Source organism: Agelaius phoeniceus, chromosome 3, assembly GCF_051311805.1.
Source record: "Agelaius phoeniceus isolate bAgePho1 chromosome 3, bAgePho1.hap1, whole genome shotgun sequence".
Lineage (NCBI taxonomy): Eukaryota > Metazoa > Chordata > Aves > Passeriformes > Icteridae > Agelaius > Agelaius phoeniceus.
In genome coordinates, this window is record NC_135267.1 from 45221198 (window position 1) to 45248440 (window position 27243).

Consider the following 27243-nt stretch of genomic DNA (forward strand, 5'->3'; position numbering starts at 1 on the left):
GAGATGCTGGCTCTTAAGAGAGCAGCATTTCCACACAGGCTTTTTGCTAGCTGCAAGACTTCTGTACCAATGCATGTTTATCTTTCACTGGGGATACTGATCTGCAGTAGAGCAGGTAACATTCACAGAACCTGACAGTTTATGCTGTTATTTTCCCTGCCTAGAATGGCTGTCAGGAGTCTGCTTTGGGCAACATAAGCAGCTGTATGAATCCAAACAATTTAAATCTAAAGACAAACTCAACAGACCTTTCATTGCACACACTTGGCTATTTGCAAATCTCCTGTTGTCATATTTCTGGGTTTGATCTGAGAAAATTTGCTTTGTGCCTGCTTTGTTTCATGCAATTCTTCTACTACAGTGAGTGAAGGCCCACAAACAGAGGCAGAAACCTCTGCAATCTACTCCTTTTTCTGCTCATAGTGTGTCTCCTTACATTGGCCAGAATTTTCTCGGGGCTAGATCCAAAGTGAAGAGAACTTTTCACTTTCTAATCGAAATTAAAATTTCTGGTTTTAATTGTTTAAAATTTTAAATTGTTTTAATTATTATTTGAAAGCCAAATTTAATTGTTATTTGAAAGCCAAACCATTTTGAATGGGTTTTTTGAATGTTGACTTTTCTATTTTCCCTCAAGTTGAAATTCTCTAATGGTTAAAAAAAAAGAATGTGTATGTGTGTATACATTCTTTTCAACATACACATTATATGAAAATGTATACATGATACATAACTTATTTGTTAAACTTTTCCAGTAAGATCAGCTTCAGCTTTATCATTCTGTCACAAAATATATTAGCTGTAGACTTCCTAGACTGTGACTGTGACAAGTAAAATTAAAGTAAGTCTGTATTAAATTTTAATTTATTAAAATATCATACCCCTAAAACACTTAGGAATGGAATACAAAGTCAGAACCTGTCATGGAATACTGACCACATCTGACTTTTCTGAATGTCCTCTCACATGAGCTAAGAGAACTCCTCACCACCAGGAGGAGCTCTGGATAGCAGAAAGAGACACAGATATAATCGCAGAAAATAAACCCATACATTTTCTAGACAAAGAATGTGGACCAATGGCTTAGCCAGTACACTACTCTCCATCATCACCACCAGCATGCCAATTTTCATAGTGTACAAACTGTGTGCTATCATTGAGAGTTCCAATTTCACTCAGTAGGCAGAGAATCATGATACAAATTACTCTGGTTATTGTATTTACAGCATAATTTTTCCTTTATCATTTACAAAGAAACAAGGTGTCCCATTCTTGGTCACAACCACTCCTTTCTCAAATAATCCCTTTAATTTATACTCTTTGGAAGAAAATGTTACTTGTATTTTAAGTTTTTCAAGTTGAATCCCTTAAACCTTGAAAAATGTAATAGGATGAAAAAAGGAATTTTTAGAATGAACCCCAGACTTAAAACCAAACTTCACATTCTCCTGTATTTGCAGTCCATTTGGGAAGTAATTAAATGTCCACTAAAATCAATTAATATCTTCATTTTTTTTCTGAGCATGGAGAGTCTTAGAATGTCAGGGCTGTTAATTTAAGCACCTGCAGGTGAACGTGGTATTTAGCTTTAGACAGACACTTGAGAGTTTTTTCCATTTGTTTAACCGGTGACAAAAACATAACAAAATTTAGCTAACAAATTTTTTTTACTGCTGGAGGATGAAACACCTGGGGGATGATTGGACCCTCTATATTTATGCAAGAATTCAAACTTTGTTTTCTCATTTCAGGTCACGGAACCAAAGGAGTGTTTGAACTTCTTTCAGGATGGCGTCGGACCAGGGAGAATCTGCCCTTCAAGGACCGAGTAGCAGACGCCTACTCAGATGTCATGGTCTCCTACACCATGACCAGCTCCTTGTACTTCATAGCCTTTGGCATGGGGGCAAGCCCCTTCACCAACATCGAAGCTGTAAAAGTCTTCTGCCAGAACATGTGTGTCTCCATCCTGTTGAACTACTTCTACATCTTCTCTTTCTTTGGCTCCTGCCTGGTCTTTGCTGGCCAGCTGGAGCAGAACCGGTACCACAGCATCTTCTGCTGTAAAATCCCCTCGGCAGAATACCTGGACCGGAAACCGGTGTGGTTCCAGACCATGATGAATGACGGCCATCAGCACACTTCCCACCACGAGACCAACCCGTACCAGCACCACTTTATCCAGCATTTCCTCCGAGAGCACTACAACGAGTGGATTACCAACATCTACGTCAAGCCATTTGTGGTGATACTGTATCTCATCTATGCCTCTTTCTCCTTTATGGGGTGCTTACAGATTAATGATGGAGCCAACATCATCAACCTTCTTGCCAGTGAGTCCCCGAGCGTCTCCTATGCCCTCATACAGCAAAAGTATTTCAGCAACTACAGCCCCGTGATAGGCTTCTACATCTATGAACCTCTGGAGTACTGGAATGGTACTGTGCAAGAAGACCTAAAAACTCTCAGCCAGGGGTTCAACACCGTGTCCTGGATTGAACAGTATTACCAATACCTTCGAGTGGGTAACATCAGCGCAACCAACAAAAGTGACTTTATCAGCATCCTCCAGAGCTCCTTTTTAAAAAAGCCAGAATTCCAGCACTTCAAAAATGACATCATTTTCTCCAAAGCTGGAGATGAGAACAATATAATTGCTTCTCGTCTGTACCTTGTGGCCAGGACTAGTGAAAACACACAGAGGGAAGCGGTGGAACTGCTGGAGAAGCTGAGGCCACTTTCTCTTATACAGAGCATCAAGTTCATTGTGTTCAACCCTACTTTTGTTTTCATGGACCACTATGGTTTATCAGTAACTATGCCTGTCCTGATTTCTGGTTTTGGCATCCTGCTGGTGTTAATACTGACCTTTTTCCTGGTTATCCACCCTCTGGGAAATTTCTGGTTAATTCTCAGCGTCACCTCAATAGAGCTGGGTGTCCTTGGCTTGATGACCTTATGGAATGTAGACATGGATTGCATTTCTATACTGTGCCTTATCTACACTTTGAATTTTGCCATAGATCACTGTGCACCCCTGCTTTATACATTTGTATTAGCTACTGAGCACACCCGAACTCAGTGTATAAAGAACTCCCTCCAAGAGCATGGGACAGCCATTTTGCAGAACGTTTCTTCCTTTCTTATCGGGTTGGTCCCCCTTCTCTTTGTGCCTTCAAACTTGACCTTCACACTGTTCAAATGCTTGCTGCTTGCCGGCAGTTGCACACTTCTGCACTGTTTTGTTATTTTGCCCGTCTTTCTAACCTTTTTCCCACCTTCCAAAAAGCACCACAAGAAAAAGAAACGGGCCAAAAGGAAGGAACGAGAAGAGATCGAATGCATAGAGATTCAGGAGAATCCTGATCATGTTACAGCAGTCTGAAAGGCTTAGAAAAATATAATAGTATATTCTCTTTTTAAAAAAGCGTTGCACAGAGATGCAGGGAAAATAGAGCAAAGATCTCAGCTGCTTGTGCTGGCCAGGTCTGACAAGGCAAAGGAAGATCAAGAAGGGGTATTCATGACACCTCAAGGTGCAAACTTTTTTTAACAAAAATAATGAAAGCGAAATAATCTCAAATGTTTCCTTTGAATCCTCATTCTCCACCAGGGAAGAGTCTGTTGGCCATTAAGTGTTCCTGAGTCTCAAACTGTAGCTCTAATGGGAATTGCTTAATATGTCATATGTAGGACTAAAGCTAAGGTGAAAAAAAGAGTTGCCATTAAGTAAACACTAGGGGAAAAGGCAGATTTGCTTGAAAAAATTGTCCATGGAAGAGAATTAAACAATATTTCAAATAAGAAAATGTTACAAGACCAAGAGAGATTGAAAATGCCATGGTAATTTTTTATTTTCTTGAGCAAGTTAGTTAAGATGAAACCTATGCACTTGGGAAGTAAATGTTTAAAACTATCTAAGCCAAAGTACTTCCCAAATCCAGTATACCTGGTATATCTGTAACACCACAATTAGAGCATTATTGCAAATATGGATGGCAAAAGGACAGAAGTACTATTTATACAGGAGAAGAAACAATCATAGCCATTTGGAAATCTAACATGTAGTTCCTTTAAATATCACTGTTATCCGAAGAGGTCATAGCTGGTAGTTGATACCATACACCTATTCTGGTAATTATGAATTTCCCCTTGAATTAACAGATCTCACAAAACTAATCCAGGCCATCATTACTGCAGCACTGTTTGCAGTTCCTGCAGTGTAACACTTCTGAATCCTAATTTGTTGGTGTTGACATTAAATACTGAATATTAATCAAGCAGGAGCTACAAACGCAATGATGGATTGCATTTCACAGGCACAATGTGACCGTGTAGCAGCTGAGTCAGCTCTGGAACACCTGCACAGTCTTAGCATCATATATTTGGTCCAAGGGATGAAGGGATATGTTTGCTGGTCCCTGCAATATGCTGCAGGAAGTGGGATTTTCCCCTTCTTTAAGCAAAATATTATACAAAAAACTTGCCACACATTTAAAAAAAAAAAAACATCTTGTAAATGTTTGCATGGGGTCAGATCAACCCCTAGTTGTAAGAAGACAGACTGGTCCCCTGTGGGAAGGGGAGGGGAGGGTAAAATGTCTTTTTTACTGTTGTTATTATTATTCCTAAATATTTGAGTGTTGATCATCTGCAACATAAAGCTTTGTTATGGCAGTTAAAATTTCACAGAAGAGTGCAGTAAATCCTCAGTTACTATGTGGCACTAGAAATTGTACTGTAAAGGACTATGAAAGACTTTCTCTGCTTTGTAAACTATTCAGCTTGGTAGCCCAAGGGAAGGGATGAAAACAGACCTAGCCATTTCAGTTTGCTCTTGGCCCAGTTTTGCACTGGAGCTTGCCATGTCAATCTCTCCTTTCAGTATTTTAAAAGGGCTTGCTTTCTACTTTCTGGAATATGGTATAGCATCTCCTCCATGAGCAATGTCTTCCTGAACCTATAGTATCCATGAGGACACTATGTAAAGATATCACTATATGAAGTGTCTATGTCTACTTTGTATTACTTGTGGGTACCTTTAAAAGATAATCTGGAAGCTGTTTGCCTTCCAAAATGTGTATACATGTCTATTTGTGGCTGATAACTCAGTCTCAAACCTGCAGAGTTTGCTGACGAGGAAGTGTACATATGTCTTACTAAAAAGCTCTCTGCAAGATGTTAATTCTTAGCTATGTGACATGTCTCACCTCTTCCTACTGTTTTATGGTTAGGAAGAGACAGAAAAAAATCACCTGCAGTACAAAAAAAAAAAAAAAAAAAGCCATTTGAATGCCAGTTCTAATGTTCATGAGCTGCTTCTGCTTCCAAGGAATGAAATTTCACCTCTTCTCTATATTTTCTGTACTTTGCCATTATCATTTGCCAAAAATGACCTCTGTGTTGTAGGAGTGGTCAAAGCTCTTGATTGTTGGAGAAAACTTTTGAGTGCAACATGTCTTAGAGAGAGAGAAACTTTCTAGACAGGCAAAGCTTCCAAAGTTTGACTCTAGATCGAAAATTCAGGGGTAGCTAGATCAAGGTTACTGGTTTGACCCAAAATATTCAAGGGCCAGACATGGAACTGAGATATAAATAGGTAAGGTTTAGAAGCAGTGGACATTTTAGTGTTGGGTTATGGGTCAGATGTGCCTCTAGTTGGGAAGTTTTTATTGACCTTGATTTGTATCTTGATGACATTGTGCAATATCCATCCTATTTTGAACAATCCATTGTGAATGTCAAGCTTCCCAATCTTTTTAGATTTCCTCCACTGCCCACACAAAACCTGGATTGTTGCAGCACTGTGACCCTTGGTTATCACTTCTGGAGGTGTGACCTGGGAAGTTCCTGGTCTTCTCTTGCACTGCCCAGATGTATCCCGGGGATGTCTGTCATGCATTGTGTTGAGGGAAATAGCACTTTCCAAAGCCATCAAAGCCAGGATTCATCTCATCTAACTTCAGATATTAGCAATGTAGATATTTATATCTGAACTTCCTTTATGGCCATAAGAGAGTGACAGACATTTCTGATCCATTTTACAGCTGTATATTAGGAGTAAATGAATCACATTTTTTAAAATTCAGATTTCTGTCCACCAGTGATCAAGGAAGCTCAGCAACTGGTTCAAGCACAGACATCAGGAATGCTGACTCATCCAGTCTTGGGAAGATTAACCCTACTTAAAATAACAAAATATCAAGAGGAAGAGAAAAGATTATAAACATGCCTCCCAAGATTCAATTTTAGGCATAAATTCCAGGAAGAACTCAGCCCAAATGTTATGTTTTGCTTATGAAGTATTATGCACAACAAATTGTTTAAAAAAGTGGAATTCCCATAGCAGAGTATAGTAAGCCAAGACACCGGAAAATGTCAATATTAAAGGTGGGCTCACACAAATGAGCAAGAATTTGATGAGGTGTCAAACCAACTCCTCTCAGTGTCATGCATGTGCAGTAGCACTTGTATAACAGGTACCAAATATACAGATCACACACTGGGACTAGAAGGTTTTTATTTCTCTGTTGATGCAGGAGTAAAGCAGAAAACAAATCACATCTTTCATGGATGTAATTTTGTTATTTTTTTCAACCAATTTCCACATCCACCAAAAAAGAACCAGTGCAGCCTTTACTTCTGCAAATAGATCAGTTTCTGTGGAACAAGGAAAACTGGAATAATTTTGGGACGCAGAGTCCATATTTTTTTAATTCTTTCTACTTGTTTTTGTTTACTTTTCTTGAATTTTTTTTTTCAGTACTCTATATCTTTTTCTACAGCATCTTTTCAGCCTAACTGGAGCTGCAGAGCACCTGTGAAGAAAGCACATAGCTCATGCCAAGCAATTTGACACTCTGATAACATGCTGCATACTGGATCTTCATTACACACATTTTTCCCCAGTTACCATAAATCCCCTGCAATACTGTGCATATTCCTTTAATGTCTGATTTTATATATGGTCTAGATAATCTCCCAAGAACCTTGTGTGCATCTCCTGCTTGGTTTGGTTTCATTCCCTCAAAGTATATTGCTTTGAATTTATTGTTGAGATAACTCTGTTGAAGTCAACAGATTTATTGCCATGATATATTTGACTTTGCATGTCTTCTACCTGGTAAGAAGTGATACCATGACAAATGAGCCTCTTACATTGTTGGTGTGCTTGTTAAACAATATATCTGTCTATACTCTATAGCCATAGTTGCATGCTGCACTTGGGGGGCTGCAGTGAAGATTTATTTTTTTACACTTTGTTCTGTGGGCTATTTTAATCTAAATCTAATATTCTGTCTTTTTTTTCCCTCTTTTTAATTAGAGTTAAGTCTTCATCTTTGTAGTCCAGTACTTGATGTAGGTTTAAATTAGATTTTAGGAAGAAATTCATTACTGTGAGGGTAGGGAGGCCCTGGCACAGTTTGCCCAGAGAATCTGTGGCTGCCCCACTCCTGGCTGCGTCCCAGGCCAAGATGGACAGGTCTTGGAGCAGTGCAAAGTGTGCTGCCCATTGCAGGTGGTTGGAACTAGATGGTATTTAAGGTCCCTTCCAACTTAAACCATTCTATGTTTCATAAATTTATTGCCTAACAAAGCAAAGCACTATTTAAGGTCAAGGTAGATATGGATGCATGACACCTTGCATGCATAATTTAAAGAGATTATCTTCAGGGTTATCACCCTCAACTTTTTACTTCAAACAATTCCTATTGAGATGTAACCTGCCACAAGTTAATGTCTATTCAAGTTCCTTGAACAACTCTAGTTTTGAAATTTTCTCTGATGGGAAGGAAAAGAACCAGGGGGAAGGAAGAATATGCAGTTAAGTGGTTGTGTAATCAGCGTTCTTTTTTTCCCCAAAGGCTTTCACTGCTCTACTCCTAATTAAGTCACACTGAGTAGCAACTCTAGCATAATTAAGATTTATTTCAACGTAGTTATTCCATATTTCACTATGACAAGAGCTTGGCTTATTGTCTTTATGCAAGTACCATGCTAAGTCTCTGATTAATTTTTCAGTAATTATAAACTTTAATAAGTTATTTTTCATTGCCACACTAGGTTTTTGAGTACTTCAAGCTCCCATTTGATCTCCTAGGAAACACTGTGTAGAAGCAAAGTTAGGCAGTCAGTGAGCAAGAGACGTGTTGTAGTGTTGGGGAAATTGGATTCTTCACAAAGAGGCAGCGTCTCCTCCAACAGGCTTCAAACAAACAGTGATACTCAGGATATCTGAGAAAATTAAGGTGAAGTGGAAACCAAGTGAAACATTGTTTGGAGTGTAACCAAATTATTATAGACAGATAAAGCTTTGATTCTTCTTTCATAACTTCTTACACAGGCAAAAGGCATTTGGAAAGGATAGGAAACTGGATATGGAAAGCCCCTCATCCATCACCTAAAATGATTCTTTTCACTGTAGTCTTGCATAAACAATCTCACACACCAGGTTAGTACTGGTTGTTCCACCTCAGCATGGGCCTCCCCGTGGCCTGTTTTCCATGGAAACAAAGGAAGGGATTCCATGTTTGCTTTCACAAACCCCCAGGGACGAGATTGAGAACTGCTTCCTTGCCTGACAGAACTGTGTGTGGATGAGAACTGAGAGATGCAAGTACAGGTTATTTCATGCCCCACTTGCTCCCTCTCTGCCTCCTCAAGAGCAGCAATACCCTCAACCCTTGGTACCAATCCCAAGCTGAGTGCAGGAATTCATAACTTCCCCAGGCAGAACTTGGAATTTGTGACCACAGCAGCTCACAGGCTGACACAAGCTGATTCACCTCTGTCCAAGAAGAGTTTAAGGGCTTTTTTTAGAGATGTTCTTTGAGAGATTCCACTTGTCACTACAGAGCCCCACACAACACCTCACCTGCCCAACACTGGAGTGGTGTAAATCCTTCTTCTGATATGGCAGTCAAGTAAAAGAATTTTCTGGAAGCTTTTATTTTTGATCCTAGAGGCTTTTCCCAAATGCAATCTTTTCAATTTTTTTTCCCTCAACAATTTCTTCATCTCTTTCTACTTCCTTCATTGTTTAAAAGCAAAGGTCCCAATGTGAAATTTGGATGCTTGTCCTACCCATCACAAAACATCATTATCTACAAATTTGAGGTGGGTTATGGATGTTCAGGTCAAACACAGGGATCAGGATTTCTTGCCACACTGGCAGTCAAAACCCTACTGAAAACAAGTAAATGTGAAGTAGTTCATCTTTTCTAGCTCTCTTTGTTTCCTCTCTGACATACCAGTGTGTACACAAAACTATTCTCACTTTTCTCCTGCTTCCTCATTAAAACAGAGTTTCTTTTTCTTGCTCCCTGAGGCTATCTTCTTTTTGCAGCTCAACTTATTTCACACTTTATTCTTCTCTGGGTGCTCTCAACCTCTTCAAAATTTCCCTATTTATTTTTGAAAATTCTGAGAGCATAACTCTGTTGAAATAAATAGAAGATGTTTCTATGCTTCAAAGTGCAGCCTGTGGTACAGACCTAACTAATTTATAACAAAGCCCAAGTAGCAAAATACTTTCTTCAGACAGAAAAGTGTCTGTAAGAAAACTCGGGAAAAATTAAGCCTAAATTTCCATTTTTATGAGGTTTTTATCTCATAAACTTCTACTTTTGATTAGTTTACTGTAGGCATTTATTTTTCAGTACACTTTTATCATAGAAATGCCTAGTTTTTCTCTGCTTTTCTGTCTCAGCAAGAAAAATAAGTGGACATTCCTTCATGACCTCGAAAAGAAATTATTGCCCCCGCATGGAACAATTTTTTCATCAAATTTCTGTCCAGAGCACATTTTCCAGCACATTAATTGTACAAATCACTGGAAATAAGTATTCTAGTGGAAATGCTGATACAGCCTTAACTACAGAAAAATGACTGGTACTTCAGTAGTGTCCTGCTTAATTCCAACCCCTCAGCATCAGCCTGCTGGATACTCCAGGCAGTATTCCTTACATGGGCTGATAATCATCTCCTTCACCATGTGGACAACATCAGCACATCAGAGTCTGCCCTGCTTACACAGCAAAATCATGAACAGATAAGCTTAACTTTTGCTGGAGAAGGGAAATATCCCAGAGTAAGGCAGAGTGGCAGCCCTCTACTCTAAGAGTGCTTCTCACTTTCCCGTCTGTGTGTTGGATTTTGCACTGAGCTGCTCTCTGAAGGACAAGCATCACTTTTCTTTCCATAAGCCATTTGAGAATAGGATGTGAAATATTTAAGATTTAGTCATGGATAGACATTTTTTACATGGGAATTTGAAAGGGATGTCAATCAAATAGAGTAAAAGTCCCCATGAAAAGAGAAATCTGAGTCCACAACATCTTGCAATTCTGACTTGATACTTCTCTGATCTTATTTTCTTTCATCAATAAGGACTGAACTTTTTTCGCACTTACCACATTGAAGATAATCCCTGACCTACAAAAACATCCTGTTTGCCAGAAGCAGACATTCTCTTGGAGGAAATCCCATTGGTTTCAGCTCCATGTCAAGGGAGATTTTGCAGGATTTGGACAGCAGTGGTTAGTATGTACCTCCCCAGGCATAAGCCCTCATTCCCAACATGCAGACCCAAACACTAAATATGTAGGATTAGTAGGATGGGTGATTTTGCCTCTACAGAAAAAGAAGGGGTCATTGCAAAATCTAGTTCTGAATTCACCATAGGTGGAAAAGCAAAGAGTGGTCAAGGAGTCAGCCTTGCTATTACTGTACCTGTGTGAGAATTTCAGAGAGGACTCATCCAGCTGTGAAAGCTTAAACAGGGACAGCATCAGGTCATGAACAATAATTTGTTCTTTGCTCTCTACCTCAGAGAGCCCCACTGCTCCTGAACAGCATCATGGAGCCTGTCCTAAGTCCTAGGTACGATAAAGTTAAGTACAGAACTTAGGGTGTAACTTCTTAACACCAGGTTTTGTAATGACACAGGTACTGGAATTTAATCCTCAAAGCCATTAAATATCTAGAGAAGTCCCTAGCACAGCTTTGCTCCAGAAAATCAGCTCTCTCCCCAGCAACCCTGGCACAGTCTGGGTGCTGACATGGTCCAGGGACAATTCCCACCAGACAATTTAGTTACAGTCACCCCATTTTTAGACTACAGGGCTGTTCTACAGTATGGACACTGACAGACCACATCAGCCTCCTTCAGGCCTGCAGAGAAATCCTGACATTGCTTGATTTATTCTCAAAGTGATAACTTTAGAAAGCAATGCAGCCTATGTTCATAGTGATGTTTTACATCTGAAGATCTTCATCTGGCAAAATACTCAAGTAAATGATTTAGTTTAATCAAATTCTAAAGTCTCATGGACTGGAACATCTTTAAATTTAAGCATGTATTTAAATACTGAGCTAAATAAAGATGCACTTATCTCTGTGCTTCGAGTTAAATAGAAATTTTGCAGAAATAGAAGTCTTAAAAAAAAAGGCCTTTATTCCCATAACATACTAAATTCTACAATTATAGTAGCAATTTCACAATATGTAGAAAAACTGTGCCAAGCACATATATTTTTCAGGGTTTCAATTTCCCTGATGTAAGACATCTCAGGGACATTTTAGTGATTTGTTACAGTCATACAACACTCAGGCAAGAACAAAGCCTTGCTGAGCACTTTTTCTGGGGAAAAAATAGCAAGATATTTGACTCAGAATGAGAATACTGTATCTTGTGATATTAAAGCTCATTTCTAAAAGAAAAAATGAAACTTTTCATTTAATTTAATTCATTATTTCTTTAAAGTGACTCACTAGAGAAGTTCTGGATATGTCTTTATTATGAATAAGACAGGAATTGCTCAAAGTTAAATTCAGCTTTGCCAATAAAACTATAACAACACCCCACATTAAAAAAATAAAATAAAATAAATTTTTAAAGGCTTTGTGCCTAGTGTAAAATTTTTCATGTCATCATCTATTGCTTTTTAATTAAATTAAATATGAATGGTGGCATAAATAGGACAGAAGTGGAGAATCACATGTCCTGGGGCTGCATCTAGTAAGGAACATATATAGACTGAGAAGAGAAATCAAGTCCCCACTTGTGTAAAAACAAATGCAACTGCCAAGCCATAAACATGGTGAATAATCCAATTGGCTTCAGTGGAGCCATCAGGATGCATATGAAGATATGCACATAAGTCTTTGTCAGTCTGAGGACTGGGGTAAACTGATATTCTAATCTGAAAAGGAAACAGAATTTCTTAAGCCTGACATTTCCTCAAAACCCTCAGAAAGGTTCAGCATATCTAATCTCTGTCTCTTCCAAGAGCAAAGCTTTTTGAAAAACTTTGCCTAAAAGCATAAACTCAGTAGGTACACAGGCTCCATATGCATTTAAGAGTGTAATGAAAACCATGGAGTAACTCCTCCCCTGGGATGCCTGGAGACAATAGTTTGTGGAAGCATGGGTGGAAAGGGCCGAGCAAAATATTAGAGGTGTCCCCTCCCAGGCTACACTCAAAGGAGAGAAACATGCACTGCAATTCCTGAGCTCAGATGGATCCTTTAGGATGAGGGCCCTTGCACAAGTCTGGCAGCAGCTGCCAGAGCTGGGAATAGTCTGGGATAAGCAGTTCATAAACCTGAGAGCACATGCATAAAATGGGGTCAGGCTGATGCCTCTGGGGCATCTCTGTTCAGTGTAACTGCAATGAAAACTCTGAGCAGTGGCTCTGGGGTGGTGAGCAGTGACCAGTGTGCCTGTTCTCTTTGGTTGGTGGGGGTTAGGGCAGCCCCATTAGGGCTCCATGAGGGCAGCTCAGTGACTGGAGCAGCACAAACAAGGCAGCTGTGAGCAGCCAAGAGTTACTAAAACAGGGCCTGAATTAAGCAGGTTCTGTAAGGAAAATACAGGTAACTTTTTCCATTGTTTATTTCCATTTGCCCCTTCTTTCAACATAATGCTTGTTTTTAGGGTTTTTTTTTTTTAAGCTCATAATGGTCAGATTTTCTACCTCCCTTTAAGTTGCAGAATTTGCTTAACTCTTTTTTTTTTTTATATGAATGTAGATTAGATTTTTAATTACTGAGATTTCTCAGGTGTAGGCAACTTTACTATGCTATGGATAAATAGCATAAGTAAATATTGATTTTCCTCCCTTGTAAAGCTCCCTTGTAAAGCTCCCTTGTTGCCGAAAACTGTTAACATTTTTCAAGATTCAACCATGACCATATTTGTATAAAAGCCTTTTACTGAGCTTGAAACTCTATACCAAATACTTATGTCTTTTAAAGACTGAAATCTTCAATAAAATATGTTACTCGTAAATATTAGAATTTCCCCTTTCTTCGATAGAAAGATATTCAGTATTAATCCATATTACAGTACCATTTTGTCAGCTGCCTGTTGCCTTACATTTAGATTTAGAGGAAATGAACAGGCTTTTTTTCAAGAGCAAACGTGGAGCTAAGATGCTGGGCAGCAGCAGGAGCTGGCACCTCCGTCCTCACAAGAGGTACAGGGCATTTCAGGACTTGGGAAGAGTGGGTCACAGCCAGGGAATTGGCAGCCCTGAGCTGGCATATGGTCCCTCACTGATTATCTGCAGATAGGCAATTTACAGGTGCCCCGAAGCTGTGTGAAATGCAACCAAATGTTTCAATTTCCCAGACAGAGCTGGCTACACAATGGCCTCCACAGAACTCAAGCCAGTTCCATTCCTCACCAAACACTCCTGCCTGTGGATCGTTTCTCCCCAGGTTTCCTCCTGGTTTCTCATTCAGCCTTCTCCCTTCTTCTCACAGCCGCAGCAACTCTCAGCTCCTCTTCCCACACTTCAAGCCCTTCCAAGTCAAAGGCATGGGGTAATCTTTCCCAGGACTTCTTGACCATCTCTGGGAAGAGCAAGGAGATCTGCCCACATTGCACCCAGTGCTGCCCCATGGCTCAGAGATCTGTCTCTGCCTCTGTGTCACCTCTTCTCTTGCTCGCAGTAGTGCAGATACCAGCATGAGCATCCCTCACACCCTGCAGTTTACAGCGAGCTTCTAAGGACACATGAAATCATTCACGCATTCACATTCCCCCATCCAGTGCAAATGGGAATATTTGCACTTTTCCTTCAAGTCTCTGTCTGCATCCTGAAATCCTGGTCTGTGGCACCCTGTCTAGAGGCAACATACTGGACTCAGATTATGTGCCTGGTTTCCTTTCAAATGAAAACAGGCAGAAAACACAGCACAGCAATTTTCACCTGAATGTGAGGAAGAACTTATTAGCTGTAAGGGTGATTGGGCACTGGAACAGATTGCCAAGAGAGATTTTGGAATATCTTTGTCTGGAGATACTCCAAAATCATCTGAACACAATCGTGAGTAATGCACTTTCAGGGACCCTGATTGAGGGGGGTTGGACTAGATACCCTCCAGTTGTCCTTTCCAACCTGAACCACTTCTGTTTCATTTAACTAGGTGGGTAAAAAGTAGAAAATCTCTATTTTTCTTCTAATAGATTGATTTCAAGGGGAAAAAAGAATTTCCTCTATTACATCATAGCTACTAACACAGCTTTATTTGGGAGAAGGTGTTGACACCTGCCAAGGTGAATGAAGCAGAGAGCCAGTGATGCCTCAAGGCCAGGTTGGATGGGGCTTGAAGCAACCTGGTCTAGTGAAAGGTGTTCCTGCCCATGGCAGGGAGGGTGGAACTAGGTGATTTTTAAGATCTCTCCCACCCAAACCATTCCATGATTCAATAATTCTATTTCTCCTCACCTGTGTTAGGTCCTGCTGTTTCTGTTTGTGTTGATTCTGTGCTAGTTTCATTTTCATGAGGGAGGATGCAGATTTGACCCAAAGTTACAAAAGTACCTGAGAGAACAAAAAGAGTTTTTCACTGTATTCCAAGGAATAGTTCAAAAACTCCCTAAACCTAAATTGTTATGAATAAGAAAAGGTAGCTTAGAACTGTGGCATGAATTTTTCCTCTTCATTGCCAAGGACATAGAAAACATTGACCAAGTTTTCTGTGCATGTTGCAAATAAAACAATTAGAAACTCATTTCAACCAGCAAGGCCCTAAACCTGCTGAGCTCCTAGAAACAGGGTTATTTATGTCTGGCTGTAAGAGAGAGATCCCAAAGGGTTGAGACTGCATGCAGGTTTGGTAGTAGCCAGAATATGATGAGAGCTTTGGCAAATACATTTGCTATTAAAATTAGGGGTGAGGGGAAAACTTTAATATAAATTTTGCAAATACATTTCTCTTCCTCTCCAACCTGGGTTTGGTCTGGGAAATTACAACAATAAAGTAAAATTAATGACAACAAATCTGTCTTTCAGAGGCAAGTCAGACCTGCTGGCTGCAGCATCTCTTGTTTGCAGCTGGCCACTATAAAGAAGCAGCAATTGCTGTTCTGGCATATAAAGTAACAGCTGAAAATACTGGGGTTTTGTTATTTTAGCTTATATTGGTACTTATGCTGCCCTCCAGTGATAAAGACAGTTGTTCCAACCTGTATTCTAGACTTCTGTAGCATTTTATTTCTGGTCTGCTCAATTTGCACTGGAAACTGCAGTTCTCATTCCAGAATTTTAGCAAGTTCTTGTCTAAAAGTAATTATAGTGTAGTTCCAGTTAATTTTATTTGTAGCATTTTTTAAACCAAAAGAAAATTTAGATCAATTTAACATGAGAAATAAAATAAATAGCATGGATTTAAATATGAAAAAAACACACAAATACATAACTTTGGACCTACTAAAGTATCACAGTTAATAAGAGTTTCAATTAAAGAATTTTTTATTCAGATTGACATTTTAGTTTTAGTTCTGAAAAAAAAAATCCATGTTCATTGCTGTTATTATGCAAACAGTACTTTCAGTGCTGAATTTTGGTGGTGTTTTGATGGATGGATCTTAAATTAACTCTGTTTTGAGCTCCTGGTTCTCTCCCATGCACCTCTGAAATCCATGAATAGTGGGAAAGTCAGGTGGCACCTTCCTGGCAGCACACAGACAGACAAAGCATTGGTAGCATTGAAGTTTCTGTGAGCTCATGGTGCAACAAAAGAGATTTATATGTTCCTCAGCTCAAAGGATTGGCACAGCTTCTCACAGCAAACTGAGTGTTCCAGAGGTATTATTGGTGCTGTAAGAACCCATCACCTGCCAAGAACTGACCTGTATTTTGGCTGATTGCAGTACCTGTAGAAATATGAGAGAGTGGAAAAGTTTGAGCGTATTTTACTCTGCTGTTTCATTCATGACCACTTTTGGATTTCTAGCTGAAATTTACATTTCTCTTGGGAATGATGCAGTGGTGCTGGTTGCTTTTTCTGTTCCTCCTTTACTTAGTGCTTTTTCTCAGATATATGGCTGCAGCTCACACAGACATTTCTGAGTTTTAGAGTATGGGACGCACACAAAATATTTATGAGAAGCTGAGTAAGTGCCTGAGTGAATGGCTTGTGTAGAAACCCCTGTTGCTCTCATTATCAGTGGTAACTTTTCTATTGCTCTTAAAACTAAATGAACCTTTGGCTCCCGCCCCCTTTGCAGCACCCTGGGTTCACACAGTGGTCAGCAGGACAGGTCAGAACAAAATTCTGTTCTGGACCTGAAGGAGTTTGCATGATCTCCCCTTGACAACTGAGAGTTTAAACACCATTGACAGTTTAAAGACCATTCAATTTTCCAATGAGAAGCAGTCACAGAATTCTTTAGGTGTAGGATCAGTCCAGGCTGAGCAGTTTTTCAGCTACAATGAGCAGAGTCCCACTGTGAGGTGGTGTGTCCACAAGATTCCCCTATATAGAAAGAAATGATTTCTTGCCTTTTAGTAGTCTGGGGTAGTAATTTTACCAATCCTTCTGGTCTAGACTTCCCCAAAATAGTATTGAACAAGAGCTTGAATGGGTGTGTGTAGCATCCAGGCAGAAAGCTTGCTGAGCAGATAATACTCCCTGAAAGAGTTAATAACCAAAAGGGTTTGCAGAGTATCCTCAGGGCTTGCTGGATGTAGGTCTGGTTTTCAGCAGCCAGCTCAAGAAACAATTTTATGTAAACAGATGATGTGCCTGAAGGTATCACTGAAGAACAGGCCCAGGGATGGAAAAATACAAGACCTCATACCACACCAGAAGTTTTTCATTCTTTACACAATTGGAGCTGCCCTCTTAATTATCTCAGTCTGGGCCAGGTTAATTGGAGCCTTCCCTGACGTGAGTCAGTCTCACACATTTTCTGCAACTTTGCTAATTAAGATAATTTTCACCTTTTATAGTTGCTTTAGTATTCAGAGCAGTTTGCCATAGGCTAATTATAATTATTGAGTGACGGCTTTAAAATTTCATGTTTGTGATGACATTTTATCACATTAAATTGGAATCCCATAATTCTTCTTGCTCTATGATAGACAAGGAGGTCATCTCTATTCTGGAAGTTATCCACTGTGTGATACTGTGCTGACATTGGCCATTTTCATTCAGAACCACTGCAATCTCTTCTACTCTTCAACTGAAGGCATTCAGCATCCAGCTGATTCCAAAGGAATACAAAAATACTGAGTTCAGGATCCAGGGCACAAATCTGTTTGCTTTCATCCTATAGATGCCCTTGCTCTGTGTGATTTGGGTGAACTGGATGTGCAAGAACTGAGGCACAGGAAGGAAGAAGCCAAGGCACCACATCATTGCTCCTCTCTGTGCAAATCCATGGCATTTTAAGAGCATAATCACTGATGTCTTCCCTTGAGATTTTCAAGGTTCCCTTGAGCTGTAGGAGCAAGGAGAAAAGCTCAGTCTCATCAAGCAGTCATTGCTGCTTGTAGGCAGTGCTGTATCACAGCCCACAGCAGCTTTTCCCCACCACTTTGTGATGGTGAAGGCTCAGGTGAAGGACAGAAGCTCTAATGCAGATGTTCTCAGGGGTTTTCCAGAACTGACACTTCCCTGGAGTAACTCTGAACAGTTCAAGGCTTGACAGCAAAGTCCCAAAACATCCTCTTTGCTTCATGGCCATGGCTTTGCTCCTTATCACTCTAGCTGCAGTCCCTTGGCTTTTGGTTCAAGTTTGAAAATGCTGTAAATAGAAAAATCAGGTCATAAAGTAGAAGAAAATTCCTGATTGACATAAGCATAGTTTACTTGGATTCATCCTATAGTGTGCAAGGGAATTTACTTACTGAATTGCAAATCTGTGCCAACCTACAGCCTTGCAGAGGGATTTTCTACGCTGAGTGGTGCTGGTGAGGAGACAGAGCAGTTTGCAAGCAGAGGCAGAGCTGTGTCAGCACAGCCTCAGGCTGGAGCTCATCCCTCCTGTGTTGAAACAAGGCTGTCCTGTGAGTAACACACACCAGCACAACCACACCATTGTCAAAATCACACCAGTACCCTTGCTCAGGTCCTCTACAGCTAACCCTGCTATCCATAGCCTGGAGTAGTTTTACAAGCACAGATATTCCCATTTTCACCCAAAACTTCCAAGCACATGCTCCCATCCCACTGGTGCCTGTGGGAGAGAACATGTGCTTATGGGCTTTGTTCATTTTGTTCACACAGGATTTGAAGACTTTATTGAACTGTAAGTAGCTGGGTGTTTAATTCCTTCTAAGGCAGGAATAAAGACAAGTTCAAATGGGATTTTCTTGTTCTTGGTTGAGGAAAAGAAGCTACAAAACTAAAAATTAAATTTGGTGGTGCAGAGAAGCTGCCATAGCATAACCATGCTGTTGCTTCTTGTTGGCTTCTTGTTAGAAGACTAAATGTTTCTGTTTGTTAAAGTGCCATCGTTTCAGCCACGTGATGCTGTAGCCTGTTTTACCAGAATTTCAAATAGACTTGAAAACTTGAATTTATGGTGGTTTTTTTGCTGAAGAAATAATGTAAGATATAATTAATGAGTCATGATGACTGCAAATTTGAAGCTTGTGATTTTTGACTGATTATATAGACTTCAGATAAAGTAAATATGCCTCATATCTCTCTATTCTGTTGTGCTGTGCAGATCACAGTCTCTTCTAAGTAGGCAACAAAATATAGTCCCTTGAGTGTGTGTAGACCACTTCAAATTTTACCTGATTTCTTCAGTTCTTGGTCAAAGCACCATGAGATTTTGGAAAGGTAATGGTGTCAGCAGAGGTAAGCAGAAACAGCTTTGAAACACAGCCCTGAAAAATACTGCTAAACATCTGTTTTTTTAGGACTGCCCAATAAACTGTGCACCTGTGGCAATACAGAATTCTATTCTAGAAAACCTCTTCAGGCTTCTGTGTCATCAGAATAGTTTCAGAGATATACAGAATTTTCGTTCAAAGATGCTTGCATATATTTCTTAACAAATGGTTGGAAGTTCACAGTCCTAATAATTTTCTCAGAGTACATCTTAAAAGAGAACATCTCTGAAGGAGTCCACAGCCCTTGGAGTATAAGTAAATCTGCAGCAGCAGAAGGCAAGGGAAAATTCACTCCCCTACTACATTTATAATGTCTAACACCAGTCAAAAAGAAAAAAAAGTTAATAGAAATTGAGATAGGAATAGATCTATTTTTAGAGCTTAATTTTTTTTTCTTTCCCTTCCTGGCAAATATCCATATTTTGGAGGTTGCAGTCATTTCTGTTGGCAGGAGAAATCAATAAAGAATTCAGCTATTTCTTCAGTATCCTCCTCTTTCACCTACAAAGCATGTGAAAGGCACAGCCTCCAGGCAGGAGGGAGCAGCTTCTCTGGCTCAAAGTCCCCTCTTCTTCCCAGATTCAAACTAAAAGTCTCCCACAGGAGTTTTCAGAACTAAATTCCCACTCTGGCTGTAGTGTGGATTTTTATATCTCCACTTTCCTGGTGTCTTTTACAGCCTTCTTATGGGTTCTTCTGATTCAGAGGTTCAAGCACCCCAAACTTGTTGAGTCACCCATTCCCACACAGACCCTCTGGGTAACATCACAGGCTTGTGATGGATGGAGAGGTGAAGCTCCTGCCTCCAGGGGTGAGCTGCATATTCCATTTATCTCTCTTAGCCTTCTTTTTCCCTTTCTCCAAGGCAAGACTCTCCTGGAGTCACAGAATGGTTTGGGTTGAAAGGGACCTTAAAGATCATCCAGTTCTAGCCCCCTGCCATGGGCAGGGACACCTTCCACCATCCCAGGTTGCTCCAAGCCCCATCCAACCCAGCCTTGAATATTCCAGGGATGGGGCAGCCACAGCTTCTCTGGGCACTCTGTGCCAGGGCCTCACCACCCTCCCTGCCAAGAATTTCTTCCTAATGACAGTTCTGAAATATGGGGGTCACTAATGTCTAATGGTAGACAGCAGCTCTAATGCTGTCACCAGTGGTGCTCATGCCACACTGCCCTGGACTTCTAAATCAATGGACAGCAGGGTTTGACCTCTGAGAGCTCCAAATGAAGCTAAATTCACGTTTTTGGATTTGCAGGCAGTTCAAGTATTGTGCTACATTCACTGAGCAAAACAATTAGTCATTCACTGAAATAATTTTTCCTGCTATCAGCAATGGTCTGGTCTTTGCTGTAAATTAAAATTATAACTGTGATCATAAAAATGCAGCTACACTGGAACAAATTACCTATCCAAATTCAGCCACAGAGATGACAGACACCTTTCTAAATAGAAATGTATCCATTTCTGCACTGTAGCATTAAAACTTTTCCCCAAATGAATTAGTACTTGGATGGAATACAAATCAGGTTATCTCATCATCACTTTTTTTTGACATCCCTATAATGGAAAAGCCTAAGTTTAAAGAAATGTAGTTGGTAGCAACTGACAGCTTGGCAGCATATAAATTTTGTGTATTTCTGTATGTTATTATTCTCTCATTTTTCAAGTATTTAATTCAATCCCTGACATTCAAACAATGGAGTTTTTCCCTAAGACTTCGTTGTGACGTTATAGAGCAAGTTCTCTAAATAGTTTTACCACATCATTTTGGCCATCCTGTTATAAATAGCTCCTCAGCATAAATTTGCACTTATGTTCTCAATCAGACAACTTTCTATTTTTAATTCTTCAGAGGAATTCCCAGAGGAATAGCTCTTTTAAGACCACAGAACTGTAAGGGATCTCCTGCTCATAAAATCTAACAAGAAGTCCCTTGACAGCTGGTTCCTGGAAAATGTGATTCATGTGCTGACTTGCTAAAAATAGATGTGGCTGAACCAAAATAAAAGTTCCAATGTAACAGAAACCCCCTTGAAACACTGCCAAAAGTACAAGCAGCCTCCACAAAGCATTAATGACCCACGGTGGCCAATGTCTACAAAAGTCAGGAAACAAGGTAGAATTTTTAAGAGATTCCTAAAGCTGGTGCCTGGCTCCCATTGAGGCTCAGTGCTTAGGAGTTTTTTAAAATCTGGTAGAAATGTACTTTTATCATTGCAAAGGCTTTGAAAAGCCTGGCTGTACAGCAGCTTTGAGGTTGCCTTGTTAGTGGAGCTCCCCAGATGAAGAATTTTCAGAAGCCCATTTTTCTGAGCTTGTACTTTCATCACTTTCGTACCCAGTAAGGGCTATCTAATCAAGGACTCAAAAATCCTTAGATGTGATCAAATATCCTGGCCATCCTAATGTTAATGGGAGAACCCAAAAAATGTGAAATTGCCTAGAAATAAAACTGAAATAGAGCAAATAAATTTCACTGCTTTTGAAGAGTGTATTGCAGAAGGAAATGGGAACCAAAGCCAGTTAAAAATGTATTAATCTTTTAAAAAGTCATTCATTTTTAATAATGTAAGGTATAGGTTCCATTATTCATGCAGGTAAAGTCAACTTAAAGCAGCTTTTGCTAAAATCCTGACAGAATCCCTTTGATGTCTCAACCCTCAACTTTCATCAACAGGAAGGAAAAGCTCAATTCTGCTCCCTAGATCCAGACAGAGACTCAGTGAAATCAGTCACATTGCATAGAGCCCTCCTCAAGCTGACCTACTTGCATCATCAGCTCCTCAAAAACAATAAGTGTGTTCTGGGAGATAAATCCAAGCAAAAATTAAATCCTGATTATGTCACAGTTAAAGTGCTCAAAAAGAAAACACTTTGGGAAAAGTGCTGGACACTTCTGTGGAAATTGAATGTAGGTGGAGCAGAGGCAGGACAATGCACAGCTCTAAATGAAGCAGAGAACCTTTACAGATGAGGTTTTTAACATTGAGGCAGCATATTGCCCTCCTCCCTTCTGTTCTGCAGGTGGCCAGCACTGTCCTGATGTGTCTCAGGTAATCTGGAATTGTTCCAGAGATCTCACTGCTGACTTGAGAGCATTCAGCATGAGCCACAATCTTTGGATTACACCTTGAAGTGACAGAGTTCCTTATCTGAGAAATTATTTGTACACATACTGCCATTTTAGGTCATTCCCCAGTGGACACAATCTGGACCTGGGAATTTGGTTTCACTCCCTACAGCATTTGGAATTTGATATAAAACCATGCCCTGATATGGTTTGTACTTCTGCCTTCTGTTTGGAGGTTTGGGAACAGCTGTACCTGACCGCTTTTAATCAGGAGCTGAAAAACCACATAAATAGGAGCAGAACAAAGATTGTCAAGTCACTGAGTTCTTTTTAGCTGAGTAAGCCAAGAAATGGAGCAAGTTTTTCACTGTGACCCAAAACTCAATAAACTTTAAGTAGAGCAAAGCAAAATGGGAACTTTTTAATTAGATAAAGCAGGCAGAAGAAACAATATATTTTTACAGCAAGGGCCACTGTCAAGAAGATGTTTTTACCGGTGTGTCTGGTATAATTAACATCCTAAATGAAAGCCTTTGAAAAATGAAGGGTCTGTGCAGACCACATGGAACAGAGAAACTTGATGCCACAATAAATACATCCCTGGTGTCATCAGGAATGGCAGGAGAAAACTTGCTATGTGGTGTATTACTCTTGGAATATTATGTCCAGATGCCATTAATTTCTCTAAGATCAATAGGAGCAAAAGATTTCAAAATTTCTAGAGTGTGTGAGGAGCCAGATCTGAGGCTTTAGACAACAGCATATCAGAAATTTCTTTTTATTCTTAGTAGCTGACAGACTGATATTCCTAGAAACATAATTCCTTGACAAGAGAGAGATAAAGTGTGAAATGCAAGATAACACTGTGGAGAGTGTATTGAGGGGGTGAAGGGAGATACAGTAGATAAGAACAGAATAAGAGGTCATTGTTAAGCATTAATCTGCATGAGCAGCTTCTTGAAGGCATTGTAAGGCATTGTGCTAAAGCACATGAAAATATTTTGTCCTGTCAGAGATTATGTCTCTGAAAGATATTCATGTGCTCCTCAGAGTGCACATCCCCCTGCTCTTACACCTTGCCCACGGTGTTACCTTTGTGCGAAAGCTTTTGCACGGCTGTAAGTACATGAATACTCTGCCTAACTCTGAAACAAGCTTCTCCTGGACAAAGAAGGTTTGCTTTGGCACCCATTGAAAATTCTTTTCCTGCACAGAAAGATGCAATTATTTACCTGCTGGCAGTGTGGACATCTCATGTCCTGAGAGGGGCATGTAAATGTTTTGTGTGTGTATGTTTGCACATGGTCAAAGTCAATTCTTTGTGTAAAGAGGTGCTGAGAGCTAAGGTTTTTGTGTATGATAAGTTTATTATCATGTCCCTTCCAACCCAAGCTATTCTAGGATCCCATTGCACTCAGCAACAAAACCTATCAAGTTTTCTCTATGTAAATTTTGAAAAAAATTTCAAGCAACTGAGTCGCCAAAGCTGGGAAAACTTGGTTGAGATGTTGTCAAGTTCTCAAGGCAGCAGTGGAGTTTCTGGCCTCCTTGAGGCTGTTGACCATGAGCTGGGAGGATTTCCTAAACTACCTGCCATAAACTGACTCTTCAGCATCAGCTCATTAAACCCCAGCTGCTGATGACTTCCAATACCCTGAGGAGCTGTTGTACTAAGTTCAATCTCTCCACCATGTGTTGGTCAGGCTCTACAGCCAAATAGGTCCTCCCGCGGGCTGCCAAGGTGGGAGAATCTATAAATCTCCCTAAGAAAGGGGCTGTGGGAGCATTGAATCCCATGGGAATTGTGTTGGCATTGAAAGAGAGGTAGCCCAGCTTTGAGCCATCCAGGATGCTGAAACTCTAATGCTTAAGAGGAGATAGTGAAGCAATGACAGGGAAATATAGTTTTATGTCCCAAGGACAAGGACTGAAGGAATTTTAGTTCAACAAACAAAACATAATATTTTCAGGAAAAATATTGAAATACTTGATTCCATTTCAAACACATGAAAATGAATAATTTATAAATCCATCTCTTTCAGGATTTAGGAATAAAATTAATAATAAATGATAATAATTACTAAATAGTCAAAACCAATAGTAAAACCAAACTGTTCATGCCATTTGTAAGAAAAGCAAGTGTTGATAAAACAGCACTTTCCAAGGACAAGGACAGGGCAGAACTCACAGGGCTCTGATATCTAGGATCTCTTGAAGCAAAAAATACTCAAAGATTGCACCAAGGCAGACAAAGCTGGGGGGGGGGAGGTGGGAAGAGACACACAAATGCAGGTCCAAAAACCAATGAGAAAGTCCTGATAATAGCTGCCTATGAAAATTCCTACACTATCTTATGTAATATTGCTCCACTATTGGTAAAATTTATCAGTTTTGGATTTAAGAGCAATGGATTTATTGTGCCAAAAATAAACAGGGATTCAGCCCTCACATCTTCCAATTACTTTCAGAATTATCTTAGATTTTCTCTTGTGACAGGTTAAATTAAATTATTCTCAACAAAAATAAAAAAAAGAACACCCAAAAAAGATAGCAAAAATAAAGGAGCAAGATGCCATTTCTTCTCTGCTTGAAAGCCTGGGCAAGGAGTACCATGTGTTTCCCCATCTGTGCAGAAGTTTTGCTTATTGCTCGGGATCCAAATTTAAGGGAGAAGGGACTCAAGGGATTTTAGTTCAGAACGAAATGCTGTACACTACAAGCAAGAAAAGTTTCAGTGAAATTTTGCATCCCCACTCTTGTTTTCCACTGCAGGGATAAATAATGGATGAGCAACCTCATGTTTTATTGCCAAATGTAAATAAATGATTAATTTATATGTGTGTATATATGCATATTGTTTTAAGTTGTTGTAATCAAATGATAAATTTTACTAGCTCATGACCCAGAGTTTAGTTCATGGTCTGTGAGGATGAAAATTTGCAGTATGAATCAGCAAAAGGTTCTGCTTTCTCAGCACATGCATTGCAAAGGGTGATGTCTTGTGTACATTTCAAACAGAAAATTCCTCATTTTCTGTTCCTGTGCCCCAGCATTTCCCAATATTAGTTACCACTGAACATTAAATTGTCCAGAATTTTAGTGAAATAATTTAGATTATGCTCTCCTAGGGGCAGTGTGTCTGGTGTTTGCTGAAGAGCTGTTTGAGACTCTCTTTGCAAGCTGTGTGCCATGGCCTTCACCTGAGTGGATGAGCACCAAATGTTTTGAGTCCTGCAAAAGCTTAAGAAAGGATTTGTTCCCTGGCAGCTTTTGAGACTTGAGTCTCAAAAAGGAGATAGAGGCTTTTGGAGACTCTTTTGGATAGAGGTTCCCACTTGGGCTCATCCTGTATTTCACTTCATTGCACTGAGGATTGTTCCACAGCCTCCTGGAGCCGTTGGCAATGCTCACTTTGTCTTCTGCAGGGTTTTGCATCAGTTTGTAGGGTGACAAGAGAAGGCTGTGTCCAAAATTGTTGGTATAACTTGACTGAAACATAAGAGAATGCAGCCTTTTATAGAGAGGTAGATGGACTGGGCAGTAATACAAGAGCAGATGCTAAAATAACACCCAGGATAACATCAATCTTATATTTTTAGTCCAAATCTTTCCCAGGATCCATTCAGTTATTAATGATATTTTCAGGACAAAGAGGAGATAATGCCATGCTTTCCAAACTGTTTCATTTTGACCTTTCCTTGTTGTTTTTGAATTTCAGGACATAAATTAGGAAGGGAGACTGTGTTGCCCTTGTTACACAAAGTTACCTTCTGAACTTAATTTCATGTTTGAAATTGAGCACCAGATCAATGAAGTCCAAACTTCAGTCTCATTAACACCAGAAGTTTGAATATGTAATTTTTTTTTAGATTTTTTTTTAGTATACAGTACTTGCAGTTATGAAACCTTCAGCATTTTGAAACATGTGGAAGAGCTTGAAATGCATCCATGTGTTCAGCCAAACCACCTGCACATCATAATGATGTTTCTTTTGATGATGATTTGTGACAAAAAATAAAGATAACTCAATTCCATTTTATTTTTTTGATAGAAGCTCTGATCCAGCTGTGTTTTCTTAACTAAGACAAATTCATCCTCCAGCAAAACACATGGTTAGGAACCTCTGTGCAATTTCAAGGTGTCAGTTTCCTGTAAAGTTGTCAAAATCAGACTTTTCGGTATGGTTGAGATAAACAACCTCATGGCTTCTGCAGTTAAACTTTGTCTGACCTTGATCAGTGCTGACAAGTAAATAAGGACTGCTTTTAAAACTTCCAAGACAAGCATACAAGCATGAGCCAAGACTCCAACATGAGAGCCGGGATTTTCCTGGCCAAAACAGGGACATTTCTAGAGTCCATATTTGGCCCAAAGACAGAAGCAGGCATTTCCTGGGCACAATCCATTGTGTCATGACAAAGGTGAAAAAAAGCCAGGAGAAATGAATTGTGCCCTGAAAGTGCCTGTTTCTTTCTGCTGAAGAGGAAGAAAGCTTGGGAGCACTAGTTCATGCACAGATGAATAATCAGATGTTATGCACAGATGTAGAGGGGAGGTGAAGTGAGTGCAATTCTGAAAGGATTTCTTTTGGAGTAAACCTCCTCTGATGGCAGCCACCAGTGGGAACAACAGGTACAGCCAAATATCAGCAAACTAATTCCAGGGAATAACAGGAAAACTACAAACACCAAGTAAGGCACATCCTGAGACCTGCCTGAAGCCTAGAAACAAGAGTATTTTTATGACCATTGGTGGGCTTTACAACAAGCCTGCTGAGAGAACAGTCTGAGAACATGTTGACAAATGCATCTCAGAAGAGGTCTGGATACAGGGAAATCAGCAATGAGGTGTCTGCCAAGAAAAGCTGCATTATTGGTACGTTCATTGCTGATCCCAACCTTGGGATGACAACAAATAATTATTTTCAGTGGGGCTTCCATTACAACCCAGACTTAAAACTGTATGTGTATTTGTAGCCTGGGGGGAGGGGGGTAAAAAAATGGAAAATTATCTAGACAGTGTCTAAAAGTTGGT

General features: G+C 39.9%; 1 protein-coding gene across 2 annotated transcripts in view; it reads left to right on the forward strand.

Annotated features, from left to right (window-relative positions):
- Positions 1-25045, forward strand: part of PTCHD4 (patched domain containing 4) — a 104851-nt gene extending 79806 nt beyond the window's left edge. For both annotated transcript variants that reach the window (XM_054630293.2, XM_054630294.2), the window contains exon 3: positions 1752-25045. In XM_054630293.2, the coding sequence (XP_054486268.2) occupies positions 1752-3385 (1634 nt within the window). In that variant the 3' untranslated portion in view covers positions 3386-25045. The remainder of the gene's footprint in view (positions 1-1751) is intronic.
- The last annotated feature ends 2198 nt before the right edge of the window (positions 25046-27243 follow it).